The 25,346-nt window shown below is 36.6% G+C and overlaps 2 protein-coding genes and 1 long non-coding RNA gene across 3 annotated transcripts; all 3 read right to left on the bottom strand.

The window, feature by feature from the left end:
• Nucleotides 1-2,720: 2,720 nt before the first annotated feature.
• On the bottom strand, nt 2,721-3,876 carry LOC110717367. Its single transcript, XR_002510749.1, has 3 exons — nt 3,811-3,876; nt 2,869-3,260; nt 2,721-2,796 (listed from the first exon to the last, which is right to left on the bottom strand). It is a non-coding gene; the product is annotated as an uncharacterized LOC110717367 (long non-coding RNA).
• A 6,748-nt stretch (nt 3,877-10,624) lies between these two features.
• LOC110717527 lies at nt 10,625-11,512 on the bottom strand. The gene is made up of 3 exons (XM_021896250.1): nt 11,413-11,512; nt 11,206-11,325; nt 10,625-11,016 (listed from the first exon to the last, which is right to left on the bottom strand). Exons 1-3 carry the CDS (start codon nt 11,510-11,512, stop codon nt 10,625-10,627), a joined length of 612 nt encoding a protein of 203 aa, XP_021751942.1.
• Nucleotides 11,513-14,740: 3,228 nt separating this feature from the next.
• LOC110718118 (DNA-binding protein SMUBP-2-like) lies at nt 14,741-22,290 on the bottom strand. Its single transcript, XM_021896916.1, has 7 exons — nt 21,594-22,290; nt 20,659-20,967; nt 20,293-20,576; nt 18,689-19,720; nt 17,640-17,808; nt 15,430-15,587; nt 14,741-15,288 (listed from the first exon to the last, which is right to left on the bottom strand). Exons 1-7 carry the CDS (start codon nt 22,288-22,290, stop codon nt 15,046-15,048), a joined length of 2,892 nt encoding a protein of 963 aa, XP_021752608.1. The 3' UTR covers nt 14,741-15,045.
• Nucleotides 22,291-25,346: the final 3,056 nt, after the last annotated feature.

Genomic DNA, 25,346 nt, shown 5'->3' with positions numbered 1-25,346 from the left:
ACATGGAATGCATAATTCAATATAAGAATCACCATAGATTTGCTCTGGTATTGTTTTTAACTTGCGTATTTGTGTATGTGTGTTTGTCTTTGTATTAGTGTATTAATATGTGTGTGATTTGACCTTGTGTTGTTTTCCTTGTGCGTAGCCTCTTCCTAATCATTGGAAGTCTTTTGCTTCTGCTTTTTCGGCTCCTGTTCGTGCTCAACGTGGTCCCGGAGGGCCAGCATGGAATGTGGAATTGCTCGGTGCTAATATTAGTGACACTCGTGGTCTATTCATGTATTCTGGTTGGGAGAACTTTGTGGCTGACAATGATGTTGAGCATGGTGATATTCTGAGTGTGCGTTATGTTGGTCATGGAGTTTTCCATATTACTGTGTTAACTGATAACATAACTAGGATCTGTTTTGTGCCTGTGTGTGGAGGCTATTAATGTGTGTTGGATGCTATTAACTCGTGGTCTATTAATGATCTCTTGACATAATGTTTAGTATCTATTTACAAAAAATGTGTGTTGGATGCTATTAACTCAATCAACTCATTTGGTGCGTTCCATTTTTACTTATGTGATCTTCTCTAAAATTGGAACCTAAAATCATTTTTACTTATGTGGTGCATTCCATTATCCCTCGTATGAATTCGAGAACTTTTGACTGATGAGGCATTGAAAATTATGTTTTGCTTTTGAATGGGTATGATCTTGATTTACCCTTCATTACTCTCAATCAACCTTTGAATCTTCTTTCTTATATTTTTCAATACTTCCACATCCCTCTTGAAGATGAGGAAGTTGAGCGTCTCTCCTCTCCTACAATTGGATTATTATTGTACACGGGTTGAAAGTTATAATCTAATTTATTTTCAAAGTTTGTTTTTTTAAGTTTTGAACTGAATCTCAAAGCCTTGAATTCCGCCTTTGAAACTGGATTCAAGACCTTGAGATTCATATTGGACCCCTTGAGATTCATATTGAACCCCCCTTCAAGACCTTGGGCTGCACGAATTGGTGAATTGGTTGTGAATTGGTGAATTGAACCCCCTATGTTTGAATATATTTGTGAAGTTAAATGTTGATCTTAAAGTTTAAACGTTAGTTTTGAAGACTAACAACTACTGTACGAAAAAGTTGAATTGGATGGAAATCCTACGGGTTGATGACGAGTCTCATTTAATTCATACTTATTTTACTTTACTTTAACTCGCAATATTACATTCTTTGCAAAAGTGGAACTAAATCTAAGTTTTGAACTAAGCCCTTGCCATATAACCCACCTAGTATTAATGGGGAAAGGAGGGGACCTTGCTATACAACAATTTTTATTTTATTTTTTTTATTTTATTAATACAACAATTGGAATATTATTCCGAATAATATTTCGTCAATTGAAAATAATATAATCCGAATAGTATTCAACGAAACTGAAAATAAGAATATCTAAATCCTTAACCTGAAATGAAATACAAATAACTGGGCTCATTTATCTGTTAGCTCAGGCATTCGGCCCCTCCTTTGCCTAGCCTTGAAGTTAAACCCAGGCACTGGTGGTAAATCATGCATCTGCATCCAAATAAAGTTACTTCAAATTCAGATCAGAGTACACAGGTGAAGCAACTACTTTAAGATCAAACCTCACATTATTCACTTCAGCTTGTAGGGGTAGGGGTCCAACACCATCCCTTGCATCCCTTGGGTGTTGTTCACCGTAAGCAACACCCAATAGCTTGAACCACAGAAAGAAATACAAATGGAATAAGGTTACTCTAAACCATATTTGATTGTAGCAGAACACTATGCATACTATGCAATATAATAAAAACAGTATAAAAGTGCTTACAAATGCAATATAATAAAACAAATACAAAAGTGCTTACCCCTAGTTTCCCATAGTTGCCGGACAGCAATTTGTCTGATTTTGCTGCCTTCCCAATCTGCTGCATAGTCCACACTTTAATTCTTGGAAAAACATCCCACTCAATAAGATCCCTATCCAACCGATCCAAGTAAAATATCTACCAAATTGTAAAAGCAAAAGAAGCAATTACTAAAACAAAACACACAAGGAAAAACAAAACAAGCAACAATACACTGAAACACATACTACGGCAAATATTGCACACCCTCCGCATCCACTGGCAAACCCATTAGCATAGAAACGTCGAGCAAAATTTTGTACGCTCTCCAGCAACTTCGACAACACTAATGAACACCAATCGTACTCAGTTGCCTCCATAGCATGACTTACTGCAGGTAGTAGGTCAGACGCAAGCCGGGGGGGACTGCGTGGGACACAACACCATCTCCAAAGCAATTATCAAGAACAACGTCTTGAATTCCTCTTCCTCTCCAGCATCAAAGTACCCCTCCAACCGATTCATCATATTTGAACTTAATGGTATGCCTACAGACGTGTATACCTGACCAGATTGTCCAACATACTTCTTGGACTCCCACGATTTACCATACTTCAAAAAAATTCTCTAAACCTTTTCATGATCATGTTAGGTCATGGTTTTAGTACAAGGAACAGACCTAGAACCCATTGGTATCCCTAGTACCCACCGAACCTAATTCATTGAAAACCTAAACTCAACACCGTTGGTACTTCTAAGTATTTTACTGATTGGATCCATCCGTGTCAGCACCCAGTATGCCAATTGTCTTGGTAAATGTATATCTAAATCAAGATGTAAAAGAATACCAAATCCCATCTTACAAACCCAACGTCTTCTCCTGTCATCAAATTTCTGACATATGCGCCCAAATGACTCAATGCGGCAACTCATGTTAGGAGGCTGCCAATGAAATTACAGTAATTAAGTTAATATCCCACACCAAATGACCATTGAATCAACAAGCAAACTTACCCGACTTCTGGCCTTTGAATGTTCAGCCATCACCTCCGCTCTACCTTTGACAGCCCCTCCATAACTTAATCTGTCATCCTAAGCACACCAGTAACTTAATTCATGCATAAACCTTAATCATGCAAAAACACCAATTTCACACGCACAAAATGCCATATTGTAGTACCTTAAACAATTCTGGATACAAATGCATGGTCTTCTGCCCACATACCTTACTCTTCTTACTGAGCCCATACCCCTCTTCATCTTCAGCCCCAACCTTTGGTACACAAGACATAAAACCATAATTCAAAACATAATCACATCCCCAGCCTGAAGAATATATATATAACCCAAAAACCCTCACCATTGTACGTTTACGCTTACCATTCCCCGCTGACATTTTCGTAATCCTGTCAAGAATGAATACATCAAATACGGTGTGTTAACTACATTACACACAATACTCAATCTAATCTGATCTACCCACAACCAATCATAACAAATCGAAACTCGATACCATTTCACACCATAACACAATATCACATATAGAGAACGAATAATGAGCACCAATAAATGAATAATTAACCTCATTCCATCAAATGAACATTTCAGAGCAGCATAACGCATCTACATCCAATTAATATTACCTTAACCTGGTCGCAATAATTCCATTGTTCACCAAATTCTACTATTTAATTCCAGATAATATAATAAATTAAAACAATTAAAGTCGAAGTAATCCGAACTGCTTTAGTTCATCTGCAACCCTAAAAAAATCTGAACTGGCTCGCCGAAATAATTCTGTCAATTGAAACAATCGACATACTGAACATCGACCCCAAGCTTTAAAACATTCGGAAAAACAACAAGCCAGTTCGAATGGAGAAAAAACAAGAACCCAAGTTCGAATTGTAATTGAATCAGAAAGAACCTAGATAAGCCAAGAGTTCGAGTTCAGACCTCTTCGAATTGAGTTGAGTTTCGCCCAGCTCTTCAACTTGAGATTCCAAGAAGTCGAATTGAAAACCCGGATTCCGTGCCTTCAGTTTCGCCCAGATTTCGAGTCTTCAGGAGAACTCCATAAACGTTGAAGCTAACGGCGTCGACTGTGAAAACTCCATAAACACAACTGGCAAACCAAGTAAAACACGTCAGAATAATGAGGCCACATCACACATCCAGCAAATGACTTATAAGAGGTGCAATGTCGGTTATACCCCCATGAGAAACATAAGCTATTTCTCATTATGAGAAATGGGGGCCTCTTCCTATATAATACGGAGTATGTCATAAAGAGAATAAAAAGTCCATCAAATTTATGAGAAAATACAAGTTTATCAATATGACAAACAAAGTTTGTTTACCAAATGGTAAACTTGTAAGTAAATCAAAAACTTTATATTTAATATGGGTGTCACTGTTGTTGATATATTTACAAAAATGTCATGCTGACTGGACATTTATGTTGTTTTATTTACTCCCTCTGTTTCGTACTAATCGCAACACTTTTCTTTTTCATCCATTTCATATTAATTGCAACACTTTTATATTTGGAAAGGTTCCACCATTATTTTATAATTTCTCTGTCCCACTAACTCCAATTTCACAAATATTTTATTATCTCTCTTTCCTACCAACCCCACTTAGGCCCTGTTCACTTCATCTTATAAAATAATATTAAGTAAAAATAATTTCAGTTCAGTAAAATTAATTTCAGTTCAGTAAAAATAAGTCCAGTTCAGTAAAATTCAGTAACTATAAAGAAAAAATATAATAGAAAATCAGTAAAAATAATTTCGGTTCAGCAAAAATTATTTCAATTCAGTAAAATAAATTTCAGTTCAGTAAAAATAATTTAAGTTCAGCAAAAACAATTTCAGTTCAATAAAAATAATTTCAGTTCAGCAAAAATAAGGTGAAGTGAATAGGGCCTTACACTACTTTTTTATTATTTCTCTCTCCTACTAACAATACTTTATATTATAGAAAATCCTCTTTTAGACCCTACCCCATAATTTTCTTAAACTTTGTTAACACCCTAGTGTTCAATTAATACGAAACGGAGGGAGTACCATATTGTCATTTGATAAATAAATTTTTTTTATTAAATTGATTAAGTGGGGCTTCCTCTAAATTTATTACTGTAGAATCATCATTATTTTGAAAGCTGAAAACAAAAAAAGTCCAAACAACTTCTTTTAGTTTTCTACTGTTCTATTTTTGTTTTTAGTTTTCTGATGAAACCTGATAAGCGTGTCATGTACCTAACAAAAATAACCTAACAAGACCACTACTATGTAGATAGGCAAGTAAGGATCGAATCCCAAGAAACTATGGTTTAACTAATTAAACAGACTCAAATTATCACTAAGCAAGTAACCAAAACAACAGTGAGAATTAATAACTAAAGGACTAATTAAAGTGATTAAATCTAAATAATATAATAAATCGAATGCTAAAAACATCCAAGATCAAGCATTACCACGAATACAATTAAGGCAATAGTCGTTCTACCCCTAATATATAATTCAATTGATTAACGAGAAAAAGTAATCCCTAAATAATACCAATGGTCTCTCCCTAGTTATCAATGGCTTCTTTAATCACAATCAAGTCTAATTTCGTGGAATCATGTAAATTAAAGACTTTGAGCAAATTACTCTAACCTCCTAATCATCCATTCAACTTCTCCCGATGAACTTCAAACCCTTAATTGATTTATTCAAACCCGTTAAAACCCAACTCCCGTTGCGATTAAAACAATAGATTAATAACAATACTAATTATCCCTAATCTAGTTTTGGCATGAGCACAATCAATTAAGCATATCAAATGCAATTATCACTAGAAAATTTAAAGAATTAAATCATACATTAATCATATTCGGGTTCCGCTAGATCTTGGAATAAAGAAACTACTCACACGTAGTAATGAAAACAATAACAAGAATTAAGAAATTCATAATTAACAATCAAAGGAATTAAAGAGAATAAGAAAATACCGAATCTTGAATTACTAGAGATAAATGACGAATCTTGAATACATAATCTTGAATTACAATGAAAATAAAGTCTAGAGAGAAAACTAGGGTTCTAAGATGATTGATCATCAAATTATAATGCTAAAGAGTATTTATAATAAGGCTAAAAGATAGGATTAATTAAGGAAAGAAATTGGACTAAACCGACCTAAAATCGACCATGCACGGGCGTGTCACACTGGACATGCCCATGCCCAAAGTCAAAATCAATCTTTCTTCAACTTCCAGCAAGACATGGGCATGTCGAATTCTGACATGGGCGTGTCTCGCTGGGCCAACTTCACTCGACGAGGCATGGGCATGCCCGCATTCAACACGGCCATGCTTCCCTTAGCACGTAGCTTCTAGCTCGAAGCACGTGACTCAACATGGGCGTGCCTCAAATAAACATGGGAATGCCTCAAATAAAAATTCAAGTTCAACTTTCTGCCTCTTCAAAACACAATGACACGCCCATGTCTCTGACTGACATGGGCATGTCTGGCTGGAGATTAGCTTTAAATGACTTCAACTTTAAACATTGGCCTTCGAAATGAATTGCAAGCTATGATCAAGTTCCGCAACTTTGTAAAACCTTCAAATAGCTTCATTAAATCCTGAAATACATCAAAAACAACAAATCTACTCATAAAAGTATCATATGATCACAACCAAACCAAATTAAGCCAAAATGAGCTATGAACAACAAATCTAGACTCGAAACTACCTAAAAAGACCCTAAAAACACGTACAATATACGACTTATCAAACTCCCCCAAGCTAGACCAATGCTTGTCCTCAAGCATTGAACCATGGAACACGAGAAGAGTTAGATAGCCCCTCAAGAAAGAATACATGTGCCAAAGAATTAAAACCAAGTGAAAAACAAGAAATGTAAGTCATTGATTATAGAACCACCATAAACTTCAAGCACTCGGAATTGACAACCAATCTTTCCACACATCTCTCTTAACCAACTCAGTCATATATGAATAGCATCTCACTTTAGTTGTGCAAATTAAAACAAACAAGGCACTCATGTGTTTACAAGGGTTAGAATAAGAAATCACACATCCTAATTGCAATTATGCACATCGACTTCATGGAATTATCCTCTTTAGATTTGCTAATAGATTTTCTCCACTTGTAAAAATATGATGCAAATACGGAAGTCATGAGATCCTAAATAAGGGTAGGCTTGGTTATATATGGGGCTAGACGACGTCATTTGGGAATGTGGTGCTCAAAAGTAACAAAAATCATAATCCCACTACATAGCCAAATGTCGGGTTCAAACCAACCTTATATCCTCCGCACAACATACAAGCATGCCCTTATTCTCACTTGTCTTCACAAGACAACTTACATTTTATGACAAATGGTCTTTCTTTCTTCTTTCATGGATTTTGAACTTGAATTTTCATGAAACTTTCACATTTTTTTCTTTTTTTTCTGTTTTTTTTTTTCAACTCATATTTTTCATCTTGAAACTTAGAGCATAAACAAACTTATTTTTCTTATTTTTTTAATTTTGCCCTTTTTCCTCTTTTCTTTATTTTTCTTTCGATTTTTTTCAAACACAACTCAATAGGGCATAAACAATACATCGATTCTCCAACAAATAAACCTACAAAAGACTCTAAGGCATAAAATGTAAGGCATTAAAGAAGGGGAATCATGGCTCAAATTGGTTTATCTAATTATAAGAGTTAATGTAAAATAAAAAGAAAATAGAATAAGAATCTATCAAGCACCTAAGAAGTTTTGGCTCTAATTTTCTAAAAGGAACTTCAACCACTCTTCCACATTGCATCATAAAGTCTTAAAATAATCGCAAAGCAAATCCAAGAATCAAATTACATGAAGGAAAATCTAACACACATAAAGAGAATGGCCAAAATAAGATGTATTATTAGTCAACAATGGCTCAAAAGTCTCACATAGGTACACAATGTTGATAATTAAGAGTGTTTTATGGTGCGCGCCGCGCCCATGTAAAGCGCGCCCGCGCCAGTTAGGCGCGACCGCGATGAGAGCGCGCCTAAACTGCGCACCTCTCTGGAAATCAACATTTGGATGACAGTTGGTGGCGCGCCCGCGCCACCTGGAAGCGCGCCCGCGCTTAAGGTCGCGCTCAAACCGCTCCCCTCACTGTCTTCAATTTGATTTTGCAGGCTTCATGGGAGGAGCGCCCGTGCCGACATGTGGCGCGCCCGCGCCTGTTTGTGTCGCACCGCAGCTGATTCCCAGTTCTGCGGTTATTTGCTGACGGTTATCTCTTATATAAAAGAGAATTTTTTTTCATGAGAAAAGATAGACAGAACATTTTTCACTCCCTAAAGGATTCTCCACATTTTCTCTCAATTTTCTTGCAAACTATTGTGAGAAAACTCTTGAAATTTAGCCAAATTTGTGAATTATTCATTGTACTTCGACTCTAAGTGCTAAGAACAAAGTTTTGCTGTTAATTGTATCTCAAAGAGGATTTCCGGTTTAACCCAAGCACCGTGTGGGGAAAATAAACCTCTTTAGGAAAGTTTTTACACGCCTTTGACAGTGTATCAAGGTTTGAGACTCAAGAGGTCACAATTTTTCTCATGTTCATGTTCATCATCATTAAGGATTGGAGTTGAGGCAAGTTAGAATCTCTTACATTAGTGATTTTTTCTTTGTAATTTCAAAAATACATTTTTTATTTGGTGCTTGGTTGTAATACTTTGATTAAGTATTTGGTTGTTATATAATTTTATTATTATACACTATTTTAGGTTTTGTTCCCATAATTTTAAGTAATTCTTTGTTGATTTAATTGTTGTAAAACCTAACACACAAGCTATCCACATTGGTCGAGCGAGGAGACCATTCTAGCCACAAACAAGTTCAATTCCAAGGCAATCAATGAATGGGTTTTCAAAAGACAAGTTTTTCAATTTTTAGAACCACACATATATTACATATTATATATCATTGAGGCATAGTCGTATAAAGACTCTAAAAATCAACCCAAAGAAAATTAACTACTATATACGAAGCAAAAAGTAATTCCTCCCCCAAGCTAAACTTCACATTGTCCCCAATGTGACCATATATCGAATAAGAATAAGCAAAGGAAAGAGAAAAATAGGCCCTACTGGCTAGAGGAGGGATCATACCTAGGGTCGGAGCTAGGACCGCCCTCAAAATAATGTCGCATCATATCCCCATGTCACTTAAGAAAAAAAAATACAAGAATTAAGAAAATAAAAAGAAAAGGAAGGGAAAAAAAAGTCAAAAACACAATGGGTTGCCTCCCATTTAGCGCTTGTTTTAAGGTCTTTAGCTTGACCCTCTTTAGTAGTTCACCCTGGGTCACCACACGGAAAAGATACTCTGTGGTATTGCTCATTAATATATCTACCTCCAAACGACTCCTTTAGATTAGATTTGATATGCCTTGTATTCGAATTTACCTTCATGTAACTAAACCCATCATGTGGTGGAATATTGTCCTTTTTGCTTACAAGATTTCTATTAGAAACACACTTATCAAACAAAGGGTTAGTAGCATCAATTCTCAAACAAGTACCACCATCAAAAGTAAAATTATGGTAATTAAAAAGCTTAAACACAACTTGTTTATCCTGAGCTCTAATGGTCACTTGTCCTTTAGGAACATCTATTAAAGCTTGACTTGTAGAAAGAAAAGGGAGGCCAAATATAAGTGGGATCTTATGGTCTTCTTTCATATCCACTACAACAAAGTCAACAAGAAAAACAAGTTCGCCAATCCCAACTAATACATCTTCAACTACACCCTTAGGGAGTCTAACACTCTTATCAGCCATTTGAAGAGATGTGGGAGAGGGCTTAAGTTTTTTCAAACCTAATTTTTCATACAATGAAGAAGGCAATAAATTAACGCTATCCCCTAAATCACACAAAACCCTATCAAAATGTGTTTTGTTTATCATGCAAGGAATAGCAAAACTACTAGGGTAATGCAATTTAGGTGGTAGGCTCTCATGTAAAATATTAGAGCTTTTCTCCTTTACTACTACACTTTCTAATGATCTAGAATTCTCCTCATCATTATGATTATTATCTAGAATTCCTTTCACAAATTTTCAAATTGAGGCATTTGAATTACTAGATCAGATAAAGGAATAGTAGCATATACCTTCTTAAGAGTCTCAGAATATTTCCCAAAATGCTTATCGAGCACAACTTTTGATAACCTTTGCGGGAAAGGTATTGGTTCCTCATAGGCCTGTATAGCAACATATTTGGGACCTTCATTCTCAGGCATTTCTGTTTTCGACTCCACGTTGTGTACTTTCTCTTTTAATCCTCCCGTATTCAATTCATCTCTCCGCAAGAAAATTGCATTGCATTGTTTCGTTTGGACTTTTTCTTGATCTTAAAGAGTTGACAGATGATTCACTTGTTGTGAAAGTTGGGAAAGATGAGTTTTTAATCCTCTTATTTTGAGCGGTGAGCAATTGGATTGAGTTTTCAAAGTATTGGTTTTGTTTTACTTGTAACTCAAACTGCCTTGATATAAGCTCTTGTTGTTGACGTTGGGAAGTAGTAAAAGTATCCATAATGGTTTCAAGATCATATGTTAAAGATTGGTGTGGTGGTTGGTGCGTGGATTAATGATTGAAAGGTGCCCTTGCTTGAAAAACAGGTGGTGGTGGTGGGTTTACTGGAGCTTGAGTGTTCTTGTATGAGAACTCCACCCTCCATCATATGTATTGGAATGAGGATCATATTGCCTTATGGAGGTCGTGTTATAGAAGCATTCTCTTGCTCAATCGTCATTCCATCATAATTAAGTTGGCATTGTCGTGCAGTATGGCCTTGTGTTCTACACATTTGAAAAGTTTCCATCGAGGGTCGAGGAGACCCGGCTTGGAGTTGATCGAATTTATGAGTTAATGCCTGCACATAATTTGTCAAAAGAGTTAGAGCATCAACATCATGTTTATCTCCTCTATTAGTAGCATTTCTTCCTCCTGGATGGTAATTATCATTTGTCGCCATCTTCTCAATTAAATCCTTCGCATCAGTTGGGTTCTTAGTCATGATAGAACCTCCGGAAGCAGCATCAATGTATATGCAAAACTCATGGATCAAACCATTATAGAACGTTTGGATCAACATCCACTCTGGAATACCATGATGAGGGCATTGTCTCTACAATCGCTTAAACCTTCTCCATACCTCATATAGGGATTCGTCATTAGATTGATGTAAGGTAGATAGCTCGTTCGTAAATTTTGTTGTTTTCTCTTGCCCCAAGGATTTAACTAGAAAGGCCTTAGCAAGCTTTTCCCATGTATCAAAGGAACCAATACCTTCATATCGTAACCATTCCCTTGCTCTATCCCGCAGTGAAAAAGGGAAAAGGTGTAGTCTAATAGTATCATCAGTGACACCATTGAGCTTCATAGTGTCACACTTCTCCAAAAAATTGTCTATGTGAGTCACAGGGCAATCATTTGGTGAGTCCGCAAAAGAATCATTGGAGATGAATTGTTAAAATTGGGGCTTCAACTCAAAACTGTGAGCGGTGACGGGTGGTCTAACAATACTAGAGAGGAATCCGGTAGTTGTATCAGGAATACCATATTCCAAAAGAGATTTTGTTCCAAGGTCAACCATGTTTCTTGTATTTTGATTTCTCCTTCTTCTACCTCTTCGTCTTCTTGTAGTAGCTTCGATCTCAGAATCAAAAGATACTAAATCATCTTAACCTGAACTTTGAGTTTGCATGGAACAAAGAAACTAAAACGGGAGATCAAAGACACAAGGGACAATAGCCGAAGCAACAAAATATATGCTTAGTAAAAACGAAACACGAATAACTAGAATGAAACTGTTAGTCCCCAGCAACAGCGCAAAAAATTGATAGGCGTGTCGCGTACCTAACAAAAAAACCTAACAAGACCACTACTATGTAGATAGGCAAGTAAGGATCGAATCCCAAGAAACTATGGTTTAACTAATTAAACAGACTCAAATTATCACTAAGCAAGTAACCAAAACAACAGTGAGAATTAATAACTAAAGGACTAATTAAAGCGATTAAATCTAAATAATATAATAAATCGAATGCTAAAAACATCCAAGATCAAGCATTACCACAAATACAATTAACGCAATAGTCGTTCTACCTCTAATATATAATTCAATTGATTCACGAGGAAAGTAATCCCTAAATAATATCAATGGTCTCTCCCTAGTTATCAATGGATTCTTTAATCACAATCAAGCCTACTTCCGTGGAAAGACTTTGAGCGCATTACTCTACCTTCCTAATCATCCATTCAACTACTCCCGTGATGAACTTCAAACCCTTAATTGATTTATTCAAACCCGTTAAAACCCAACTCCCGTTGCGATTAAAACAATGGATTAATAACAATACTAATTATCCCTAATCTAGTATTGACATGAGCACAATCAATTAAGCATATCAATCGCAATTATCATTAGAAATTTAAAGAATTAAATTATACATCAATCATATTTGGGTTCCGCTAGATCTTGGAATAAAGAAACTACTCACACATAGTAATGAAAATAATAACAAGAATTAAGAAAAACATAATTAACAATCAAAGGAATTAAAGAGAATAAGAAAATACCGTATCTTGAATTACTAGAGATAAATGAAGAATCTTGAATACATAATCTTGAATTACAATGAAAATAAAGTCTAGAGAGACAACTAGGGTTCTAAGATGATAGATCATCAAATTATAATGCTAAAGAGTATTTATAATAAGGCTAAAAGATAGGATTAATTAAGGAAAGAAATCGGACTAAACCGACCTAAAATCGACCAGGCATGGGCGTGTCACACAGGACATGCTCGTGCCCAAAGTCAGAATCAATCTTTCTTCAACTTCCAGCAAGACATGGGCATGTCGAATTCTGACATGGGCGTGTCTCGCTGGGCCAACTTCACTCGACGAGGCATGAGCATGCTCGTATTAACACGGCCATGCTTCCTTTAGCACGTAGCTTCTAGCTCGAAGCACTCGACTCGATATGGGCGTGCCTCAAATAGACATGGACATGCCTCAATAAAACTTCAAATTCAACTTTATTTCTGCCTCTTCAAAACACAATGACACGCCCATGTCTCTGAGTGACATGGACATGTCTGGCTGGAGATTAGCTTTAAATGACTTCAACTTCAAACATTGGCCTTCTAAGTGAATTGCAAGCTATGATCAAGATCCGCAACTTCGTAAAACCTTCAAATAACTTCGTTAAATCCTAAAATACATCAAAAACAATGAATCTACCCATAAATGCATCATATGATCACAACCAAACCAAATTAAGCCAAAATGAGCTATGAACAACAAATCTAGACTCGAAAACTACCTAAAAAGACCCTAAAAACACGTACAATATACGACTTATCAAAACCTAAACCACTTGGATCATTAAAGATCCTTACACACCATATAAAACTCACAAACCAACTTAAAACCAAGAGAAAGGAGGCTAGAGTAATTGACTAATTCTTCGACTTCCAGACGTGAGATCAGGGGTTGAATCTTACCAATGATGGACCTTCTCCTTACCTTTAAAATAATAAAAAAAAAATTAAAAAAAAAAAAAGTGAAACTTGGTAGATGAAGAAAAGATTGGGAAAATAAAAATGACACGACTGATGATGATGATCTAGACCTGGGATTCCTGACCCTGACCCAGACCCGATGACCCGACCCGAATGACCCGAAATCGACCCGACCCGACCTGAAAATGGAGTTGACTCAACTCCCGAATTAACCCAACCCGATTATACCTAACTCGAACTCGATACCCGAAGTGACCCAACCTGAAATTGACCCGACCAAAAGTTGACTTGATGTGTTTGACCCGAACAAACTCGATACCCGAAATGTCCTGAACGGAACTTACCTTATAACTGAACTAAAAATATCTGGTGTCAAAAATGACTCAAATCGTTCGTCTCTAACTGATTAGGGGATTTTTCCCCGCCACGTGGACCAATCACGTGCTGCCACGTGTCATTCACGTGGACCAATTAGAGTCCGCCACGTGTCACCTTGTAAGAGGTCCAAAGTGGACCAATCAGGCCACGACACGTGGCAGACAACCTCTGACGGCCCAAACTCCTATGCAAAGGCCCGATCAGTCCTAGGTTTCACAAAACCTAGTATTGGGCACATTCTCCCACACTATAAATAAGATGTTTCCCCCAAGGAAACATCTATTCAGAAATATCCCCAAACACATTTACTCTCAAAGCAAAGAACAAGTCAGTCACCTGACACCCCAAACTGAGCAATTCTACATCGCAGATCCTCTCTTGGAATCCAAGAGAGATTCTTTACTTTCCGCACTTAAACTCCTCATACACGTTCTAACTTGATCGTCGGAGGCGGAGCTCCCACCAACCGGAGTCTCCGTTGTTTTGCAGATACAGGTGTCTAGAAGTCAGTCTTGGGATTGTAACTCTCCCGTAGGACATCAAAAAACCCCGAAACACTAACCGTAGCCAAGCTCATAAACTGAATTGATGGTGCTTATTATAATAATAATAATAAAATGTAAAGTTATCGATTTGAGCTTGATCCACAAATGGAACAACCTGAACATAAACCAACCCGATTTTGACTCAACCCGAATATGACCCGAACATACTCGACCCGAAAATGGTATGACCCGAACAGACCCGACCTGAACTCGACCCGAGTCATACCCAAAACCCAAATTGACCCAGCCCAACCCGTGCCCAACCCAAATGTTAGCTGACCCGAAAGTGACCCTTCCCGTCCTCGACCCAAATGACCCATTTACCAAGTCTAAAAGATCTAGTGAAAAGCTACAAACTACTGCAATATATTGTGAAGAGGACTTGAGAACATGCAAATATATTGAAAGATAATGTTCTCGTCAAGTTTGAAGTAGTGACGAACTTAGTGATGTTTACTGCAATATACTTTTGCAAATGTCTGTTTTATGTATGCGGGAGTGAGACTGAGACTGAGACTGCTATGCACATATACACTTACACGGCGCTACAAAAGGCTTTATACAATATAAAATTTTGAATGCTATACAAGAATGAGGTCTAGGCGTATGTATCAACAATTTGAAGAAAACAACCAATAGCTCAGGAATCAGTTGTATAAAGAAAGCTTCTGGCTGCATCAACTTAATGAAGGCAACATGGGATTGGAGCCGAGTCCAGGACCTCCTAAATAATCAGACCCAGCATGCTTGACCCTTCCAGAATAACGAATATGCCGCAAAAGCCTTGCAAGGAAGGTGTTATGGCATATAGTCGAGCTATCACAAACAATGGCAACATGCTTGCGTGCCCTTGTTATGGCAACATTCATGCGCCTACTATCCCCAAGAAAGCCAACAGCACCCATTGTGTTTGATCGAACCTGAAAAGCTCAGTGTCACTTGCCATGTACTTACAAATAGTGCAATATCTTCGGCCAAGCAGAACTATCAATTTTCTGTTAATTTTTACAATAAATTCTTAGGTAGACAGCAGAAAGGATAATGTTCAAGATGAGACTTACCATAGAGATAATTACAGCATCAGCTTCCCGGCCTTGAAAGCTATCAATTGTTGCCACTTCAACCCCTGTAGTCTCCTCAAATTGATGGAGCTTCTCTCTCAGCAGTTGCACTTGAGCAACATAAGGAGACTGAACGGCTATGGCTTTTGGGCTCACACCTGCATGATAGAGAATATTTTATCAACTTCCTCATTATATGAAGCTTATCATCAATGAAAAAAGCAAAAAAAGGTGACAGTTGCATTGAGTAGCCCTCCTCCATGCCTTGAAAAGGGGTGTCTTTATGGCAAAAGTTTGTGTGCAAGTGTATAACAGAAAAACATCTTCAGTAGACTACAGACAGGTTTAAAATTATAATGCAACTAGGGTGACTAACGTGCGCATTGCGCGCTATAGCTAGCCATTTTCTGGAAGCTCTTTTAGTTGTTGGCAATATACTCCCTCTGTCCCATATTATATTTCCTACTTCCCTATTTTAGAGACCCAAAATGTTGTTCCTGTTTCTATTTTTGGATAGTATATAAAGATCATTATACCCTCATTTTTTTAACTTTATTCATTGAACTTCCTAATTTAACCTTAAATTATCTACTTGCTTTGTACTTTTTTCCACTTTCTCTCTCTAACTTTTGTCTATGATTGTACTTTTCACTTATTTCCCCTTAAATTATTCAATTGCCTTGTACTTTTGTCTAATTTTCGTCTAACTTTTTTCCACCTTTAATGTACTTCATCCACTTTCTCCTCCCATTTCTTAAATACTGTGAAAAAACACAAACAGGAACTATATATTGGGACGGAGGGAGTACATATGTAAATAAATACTTTGTACGCACACTATTTTTAAGAGTTTTTTCTTAAAAAAAAAAACAATTAACATTAATAAGGGAAAATAAGTAAATAAACATTTTAGAAGGTATAATTGTCCAAGCACTATTCATAAGATTTAAATCATTAAATTACACAAAAAAAAGTTTAGAGGCAATTAATATCATATTGATAGGGGCATATAGGTAAACAAACATTTTTAAGGATATAATTGTCCTCACACTATGCATAAGTGTTTTCTCATACTTTTTAAAAGGTAGAGATTCAGTTAAGAAATCAGGATTCTATTTGAGTTATTCAGAGTGATTATTTTACATTAGTCATCACAAATTCACAATGTAATTAAAACTTACAGTTTAAATAGTTTGCAATCATGGAAGTTATGTTATTTGTATGATGATTATGGAAGAATTACCTAGTTTATGCTGAGGAACGCTCCATTGAGCTCATGTTTTGTAGGCAGAAAATAGCTAAATTTGGGGAAGTTGAAATTCCCTGGAAAATTTTCCCATAAACATGGGAACTTACTCACCCACTACCCATCCCCTTAAGTCATTCAGAATTCCCACACTAATTGGGAGTCCACAAATAAAAAAATTGCCCTCAACCTTCCTCTATTGTTGAGTCTACAAGACTCCTTTTCTCTCCATCATACCAAGAAGGCTGCAAAAACAACTTAGGTTTCAAGCTGCAATTCTCTCCCTCAGCTATGATGAAACTTCTCAAATTGAAATGTATTTTTATTTAATTGTGACAGAGACGTGAGAGACCTGATGAAATCCAAATTCTACATTCAGAAAAATGAATGGCTCATTGTGCTTTTCGTTAATCTTATTTAGGCTTCTTCCTGATTTGCTTGGTTATACACTGTTCAAAATATGATATGCTAAAATTTTCATATTTGACCTGATTTGTTGTAAATTACATGGGAAGTTGATCAAGTAAACCAAACACAAATTTGGAAATCAATTCCCAGGAATTTCAAATTCTTTAGTACCAACCAAACATCTCAAGGCCATTTCCCAGGCATTCTATGAACTTCCCAATGGAATTAAATTTCAGTGTGAACCAAACAATGTTGGCCTAGTTGATGTTAGGCAACCAGGATGTGCAAAGGTTTCCATGTCTTAATTCTGCTAAGAAAATGATGATGGTATGTGAGGAGACCCTCCCTAGAACATAAACCCCATGAAACAATTGGTGATATTTGTAGTTGGGCCTAGAGTTTTTGAGTGACAGTAAGATGACCGTACTGTGGTTAGCCATTCTCAATTTTAAATGTCTATGTCGATAATTTATGAACGCATTCAAATATCCCAAAAAAAAAAATTGCACATGTAAGAGATTTCAATGAATGGCATGTTTCCTACATAGAAACAAACCTGCATAAACCAATGAGAGGACATGCTGGATAACAATATTTGCCTCTCCTTCATTGTAGAAAGAACCGGTACCAGCTGGATCCATTTGTTCCTCACAACCAACAGATAAATAACCATAACGCATTCTTGTATCCAGTAATAGCAATGGGCATTGAGTTATCCAAGTGTGCTGCAAATAGGAAAACAGAGGCTTTAGTGGCACAAAGATACAACAAGGGACTAACAAATTTGGTGAATTTCTTTTATGCATTATTTGATACAAAGTATTGTTATTTTTTCAATCAAAACACTTTAATTATTACAGATGAAACTATAGCTTTATCAAGAAATTTTGGTAAATGTTGCAGCTATCATCACCTGCACGGCTATACAAGGATTCTATTTGCTTTGTATGTCCCGAATACGTCTCAGTTACATACTCAGGTAATAATATTGGGAAGAACTCTTAACGGAAATATAAAGCAATGTTTGCAGCTACTATTTCAGCAATCTGGGACTCCAGATATCTGATGGCTTTTAAATCAGTGTCACTCCAGTCTATTTGCTATATTGCAATATAACATGTTTGGAGCTCCCTTTCATAAGTTGAAAATAGTGAATCCTAAGCGACTAGATACAAACTCAATTTCACCCAGAAAAGGACAACTAAGTAGATATACTTAATCTCAGTACTTGACATTGACTGAAATTGAAGAGAAGCAAAATTAGCCTACTGGTCTATATTAGCTTAATTTTACTAGGTTGGGATAATGGAAGGCTTCAAGTCCAGAGTGTCAATTTCCAACACAAATAAAATACAGAAAAATAGAAATAAGATGCAGGATGGCTTAGTACCCAGAATACTGAATTGTAATCAAGTATCTTAAGTTGTTAAAAAAAATAAAGGGGGGGGTAGCTCAATAGTAAAACCATAATAATTAAACATCATAGCTTAAAGGCACAAAAGTTATTTAGTTGAAGTGAAAACTAAATGAATAAATAATGAAATGCAAAGTCAAACAACTACATTTAAAATTTAATAGTAGATATGGAGTACTAAACAAGGTTACCTTGACGAAAGGAGAATCAATGAGGAGATGAGATGAGACTTCTGCAGCAGACTTCAACAACCCACCATACATTTCCTTGGAAGCCCAGCTAGCTATGGTATCATTCATCCGGTATTGAGTTGTCAACTTAGCAATAAGCATTCCTCCATGCAAATTTGCTGCTCTCTCTAAAAGAGAGATTCCCAAACCTCCTTCCAGTGCATTCCTAGATAAAACCACTGGAGCAAGCTGGCAATGATCACCTGCAAGCACACAGCGCCTTCCCTGCAGAATAGGGATCCAGCATGAGGGTTCAATTGCTTGCCCTGCTTCATCAATGATAACTAAATCAAAGGGCCCCAACCCTCGGATCTGTGGATCTGCAGCTCCAATATTAGTGGCAAGAACAACTTGAGCAGTTGACAATGTGTCTTTCACAATCTCCTTTTCCTTCTTCTTTAATGTCTTAGCGAGTTGCTTAATAAGCTGACGTATGCCAGCAGCTAACGAATCATCCTTTAGACAAAGTCTCAGGTCTTTTCTTAAATCTGATCTTTTCCTTTCTAATTCTGTCCTGAATTCCCCAATTTTGGAATTGACAATCTCACCTAATGATTTTGAAGCAACAGCGGCAGATATTCGGGCTGGATTTCCCATTCGCACAATGTTTATTCCAGTATCTGAAAGTTTCTCAACCATGTTGTCAATAGCTGCATTTGTTGGGGCTGTAACAAGCACTTTTTCACCACGTTCAACGGACAGAACAATGAGTTGTTTCAACAACCTTGATTTTCCAGAGCCAGGTGGCCCTTGGATAACCAGCATAGGCCGTTTTTTATTTAAACCTAAGGCCATTGCTTGACGCTGAGAATCGTCAAAACCGCTACTGTCCAACAGACCATTCTCTTCTACTCCCTTCCAATCTACCACATTATTGTCCTCCAGCCAATCAACATCTTCTTTATCACCAAACAGAGAAGCCACAACAGCAATTGATGGATTTTTCTTCTGCAAACCATTCTTTTGTAGTAGCATCAGGGCCTCACAGTTACGCTAGAGAAGAATGAAGAGACAACAGTTAATCAAGAGTAAATCAAAATCAAGAAACTTTCGAAATGAGCCAAGATAAGAAAATGCAAGCACAAATGGTAGACCTCTGACATTTTTACAAAATGCAAGCACTTCACATTGGTTAATCTAACCAACTTTTATGCTAAATCTATATTGATATTTGTACAGGGTTCACATCCCATCAAAACAAAGGAAACTTACAATTCATATATATGAAAAATTATAGAGAGAAGAATTGCAAAGAATCAGCATTAATGTTCATTAAAAAAATAAAAATAAAAAAAAACTAACAATTCAAAGAAATAAAACAAACTGCAAGGAAACGCATTAATGCACATGCATGTATGCAACTGATGCAAGTACTTCAGTGACAATATCTATCAATTACAAATATTAATGAAGATATTTAAACGCAACGTGCTATAGTAACTGGTAACTAGAATTCTAGAACATATATTACGGCTTGAGGACCACAGAGATGTGTGTCGCTTATGTAGTGCATGCAAGCACATATTCACTTATAGTGCAACCTTATATTCCTCTTTTCCAATTACCTCATATGTTCGTGTGTCTGCCAATCCAGGAATGCGATCAATTCGCACAAGCTTGCCAAAGAGCTTTGAAAAAGTGGCATCACCACGTCGAGACTCCAGAGCAACACTAATACTGCAGCCATCCTCCCCAAGATTATCAATAAAACCCTGCATGCATGAAGTTGCACCAGCACCTCTGCTATCACATGTTCTCACACAAACCATATCACCTGGAGAGAGAGTAGTAGGTGGCAGCTGGTGATTGCCCTCCACTTTAAACACAACCAAATTCATTCCACCTAATCCTGCAAGTATAAGAGAGATGCTGAGTAAAAGTCACGACGGAATTGACTACTTTATTTAAGTTTATGTCACAAGCTGAGATACCAGTTGAAGTGCTAACTGCAGTTAAGTTACAAAGTGTATCACAAAGCTCTTGTTGTGATTGCCCATGGGTGACCAAAAATTCAATTGGCTTGGAGAAATCAGAATTTTCGTCTGGTGTAGGCACAGCATTTAACTCTTCTTGAGTAAACTCCAATTCTGAATCTCTTTCTATACGAAGCAAATTTGCCATATGATTGGTAAATTGATCAATGGTAGCCTGCATCTTCCTGACCTTGTTAATGTCAAGCCCCAAAGCACCACGGGCAGGCTTCGGCTGAGTGACCTTCCGAGCTATAGCTTTGTGCTGTGCTGTTACATTCGTATGATCAGATGAAAAGCAATCAGCAGGTGGCAAATTAGGATCAATAAGTTATCGAACTGATCACGAAGCAGTACATTTATCAAACAGTCCAACTGTACACAGCATGATTATTAAGTTAAAACAGAACAAATCACACCAGGTTTTAACAATTAAATTCGCAATCCATTATTGAACCCAAGCAACACGCAACATGCTTAGTTGTAGTGAATTTCATTTATCCTTCAATATCATCATTCTAGTATGACAGTTAGCAATCAATTAAAGCCTTAATCCCATAAGTGAGATCGGCTACATTGGACCAAAATTGATTATTCTGTGTACTCATCCACAAAAATCTTCCTCCTCCATCCCTTACGATCCAATGCGTCATCCTCATGCAAATCCATATAATTCATATCCTTCCTAACTCCTTCCAACAAGTCATTTTCGGTCTCCCTCTCCCTTGTTTAACCCCTCCATGGTCCCAAAAACCCTACAAAAGTATCAGACTCGATTTTGCAACACCACCTATGAAACCCTAACATTCATCAAGTAATCACAATCTCAGACAACTAACAATCCTAAAACAGCAACCAAACAAGCGAATCATAATACAAAAAGCACAAAAATGGACCTGAATTAAACAATTGCTTAAGCAACTTCCACGACCGCGTCTCCTTCCAATCCGCCACAACCGCCTCGCGTTCCAACCTCTGAAGAACATCCCTAAGCTCACGCTGAAAATGATCAAGCAAAGTAGGATAATGAGCACAAGCCTTCAAACAAACAGCTTCAAGACCAACTGGCATAGGTATAGCAGTAAGATACGGTTGCGCCTCAATCAAAAACGTCACACCCGGTCCCATTCGCTGCTCCAACTCCGAAAAATCCCCTCGCACCTCCGCCGCCGCAAACTCCGCCGCCATAGCACTCATCCCTTGCCGCAACCACCGCACCACCAACTTCCCTAGATCTCGTCTTCCTAACGGATCTCCATTGTGATAAAGCGCCTTGTTCGCAATCAAATTCCTCGGCTCCGGCAACGATGTCTCCGCCGGCGCCGGAGGAGTCGCCGGAATTTTCCGTTGATTTCTGCTTCTCCTCCTCTTCGGAACAGCAATCTTCGTTTTTCCGTCAACATCACCGCCTTTTCCGGTGATTATACTGGAATTCGAGAAGATAACACTCGGAAAACGAAGCGCCGCCGCTGAACTTCCGACAAACCGCGCCCTCAAGGCGGCGCCGGCGGCGGAAGTCGACGTAGAAATGCGAAGCTTCTCGAGTGCGAGAGCAGAGGAGCCATTACAGACATGGTAACAAAAAGCTTCCATAACCGAGTTGAATCAGTAACGGCGGAAAGCTGCTGCTACTGAGTCAACTCGGTGCAACGCATTATTTTAATCTGATTTTTTTAATATAAATAGTGGAGAATTTAGGAGAGAGAGATATTTAACGGGGGGTTTTGTAAACCAGAGACTGAACATGGGGTAATTGAAAGCGAAAGGAAAGGGGGTTATTGACGAGACGTTTGGTGATTGGGAACCAATAGTTGTGTACTTGTGTTTGAAAGATGACTTTTGGGATTGTGGTTGGACGACGTGTTTTAATTGGGTTCCAGTTTTTTAATTTGTGGGGATGGAGTGAACCAACGTTATTTTACACTGTGTGGCTCTCAGTTACGGGGGAATGGGGATTACTAGTGTCTCCGCCTCCGTTCCGTCTTGATATTTTATGACTTGCCCCGCGGTGGCCCCGCCGCCATCTCGGTATTAGAATCTATTCTCTTACGGAATCTCTTTGTGTTCATTGGTAATCCCTCTAAATTAGAAGTCACTAAATTTTTTTTATACACCCGAGTGTACTATGCACCCAACTAATTCAAAACAGTTTTTTTATTTTTATTTGATGATTAAAGGAACAATAATTATCAAAATGAGACATAAATACCCTTGGGTGCATTGTGCACCCGAGTTTATATAACCATCTCTCGTAAGCCACACAGTGGAAAATTGTACTTTAATAAAAATTACTTCTTACTCTCTATGTTTCTAAATAATTGACACGTTTGGCTTTTTTCAATTTTCATATATTAACTTTGACTTTTTTCACAATTCATTATTAAAATCAATATATCTTATTTTAATTAGGTTAAAAGTACAAAACTATCATGAATTTCTATAATTTAGATTTAAATTAAACTTATTATATAGTGGGGCACTTTCTTTTGTGTGGGGTGTCTTTAAAAAATTTAACTTTAATTTTGATTTATTGAATCCAAAAGCTAACGAACTCATAGACAACTAAGTGGGAATGTCAATAGAGACTATGTTATATTCATTAGAACTAAGGTGTTCTAGTATGCAATTTTTAATCTAATCTAATTTGAAATTTTTTAGCTTAGTCATCTGCTCTCATATTTTAATTAGACTTTGACCTTTCTTTTATATTAATACAGAATTTAAGAACATATATTATCAAATAAATTGATCTTATTAGAGTTGTCTTAATATGTATTTTCTAAATACATCATTTTTATAATTTTACATCAATACAAATTAATAAAACGAAATTAGAAAAATTATGATCTAATCTAAATTAGTATAGATTTGTATGGTTCTTATAAGAAAAAATAGCGAGATTTTGAGATAAATTGGTGGAAATATAACGGGAGTGGAGTCTAATTAATCGTTCAATGGCCCCTTGAAGTCCTTAATACTCTTACTAATTGGAGTGATTGCTATAATTAATATTTTTGTTTTATATTTCACCAATTTTTTCTTTAAAATGCAATACGCTTTTTTGGCACACACTTTGAAGAAGAAATTAAGCAATGTAAACGGACAAATTATTCAAAAATAATTTATACATTTAGTACCTAACCCTTCTCTAATTTTAGTGTTCAAATTACTTTGATAAAGTTGCATGCTCATTTATTTACTCTAATAAGCTCCTAAAAAGTGTCAAAATTAAAAAAATTGTGTTGCATTAAAAAGAAAATAAGGGAAGTTTGAATATATGATCAAAGACCTAAGTTCAAGTAACTTCAAAATTTAATTTGTTTATAGGAAATATAAAGGTCCACGACAGTTGTAAAACTTTGCGGAAAATAATTCATATAAACTAGTTTAAAATTACCGTTTGTGTCCCATCTAGCAACTAAGTGGGCAACGATATTGCCTACATGTTTAACATGAGTAAACATGAAAAAAAAAATCAAACAAAAGAACCATACTACCAATATCCAAGGACGGGAACTAGGAATTTAATATGGACCGGGCCGGATTTTTAAAGCATATTTATAAGTTAACTTTTAGATTTCTACAACAAAGAGTAAGAAATATTATAAGAGGTAAAACTCCTTAGCCTAATAAAAAGGATATATATATAAAAAAAAAAAAAAAAAAAAAAAGGAATCATTGAGCTATAAATGGAAATAGCAATGCGAAGTATAAAAAAAATTATTTTAAACAAAAAAATTATGGGCTATGGGTTTTGATCTCTAAACCAAAACATTTAGTGGACAACAATGCAACCAACTCAACCAAATAATCTACAACAAATATAGTTGCAACTTAATTGTATTATACATTTTTTGGATCATGGGGCGGGCCGTGGCCTGGGTTGGCCACCCTCTGGATCCGTCTTTGCTAATATCATCATTAATCAAAAAAGGACTTTAATTAGTTATAGACAATATAAATTTAGATGAATTCGTGGAAATAGATGATTTTCGAATGTTTTAGACAAAAGTACAAAGTATTTTCAAGCATTTCACACACAAACAAGACTACTTTAGACTAATTTTTTCTTAAAACAAAAGGTTTGTACGAAAATTTTCACACAAAAATACGCATTTTTCTAGAAAGTATAAGTCCATTTTAAAAAAATAGATTTTTTTTTTGTTATTTGTATTTTCTAAAAAATAATTTTAGTTTCACTTGGAAATAGTGGAGTCGCCAAAAACTGTAGGGAATTTTTTAACTTCTTGAGCCCTACTGTGATTCATGCTTCTAGGCATGGCGGCGTTCCAAGGAAAAGAAGCTAGAGATAAAAGAATCGCCAACAAGTTTTAGGGCCTTGTAAACCGTTCACGGGTGTGAAGGTTACACCCCATCACGATCATGGAGATTGCTAACTCCATAGTGGTTCGGAACCATGACTGGATGTTCGGGGATGATGGTACGATCCAACCTAAAAGAGATTGAACCCGCCCTAAATAAGCCTCTACTCAATTCTTATGATATTCATGTGCGCTTCTCGATCAACATACACACATCAAGTTAATCATAAACCTGTTTAATCTATATTGGTTGATTATTAATGCACAATCAAATCTATTATCGGTGATCAGTTGATTTAAAATCATATTAAGCCTAAATCAAATTAT

Source organism: Chenopodium quinoa, unplaced genomic scaffold, assembly GCF_001683475.1.
Source record: "Chenopodium quinoa cultivar QQ74 unplaced genomic scaffold, ASM168347v1, whole genome shotgun sequence".
NCBI lineage: Eukaryota > Viridiplantae > Streptophyta > Magnoliopsida > Caryophyllales > Amaranthaceae > Chenopodium > Chenopodium quinoa.
This window is presented reverse-complemented; position numbering and strand designations above follow the sequence as displayed.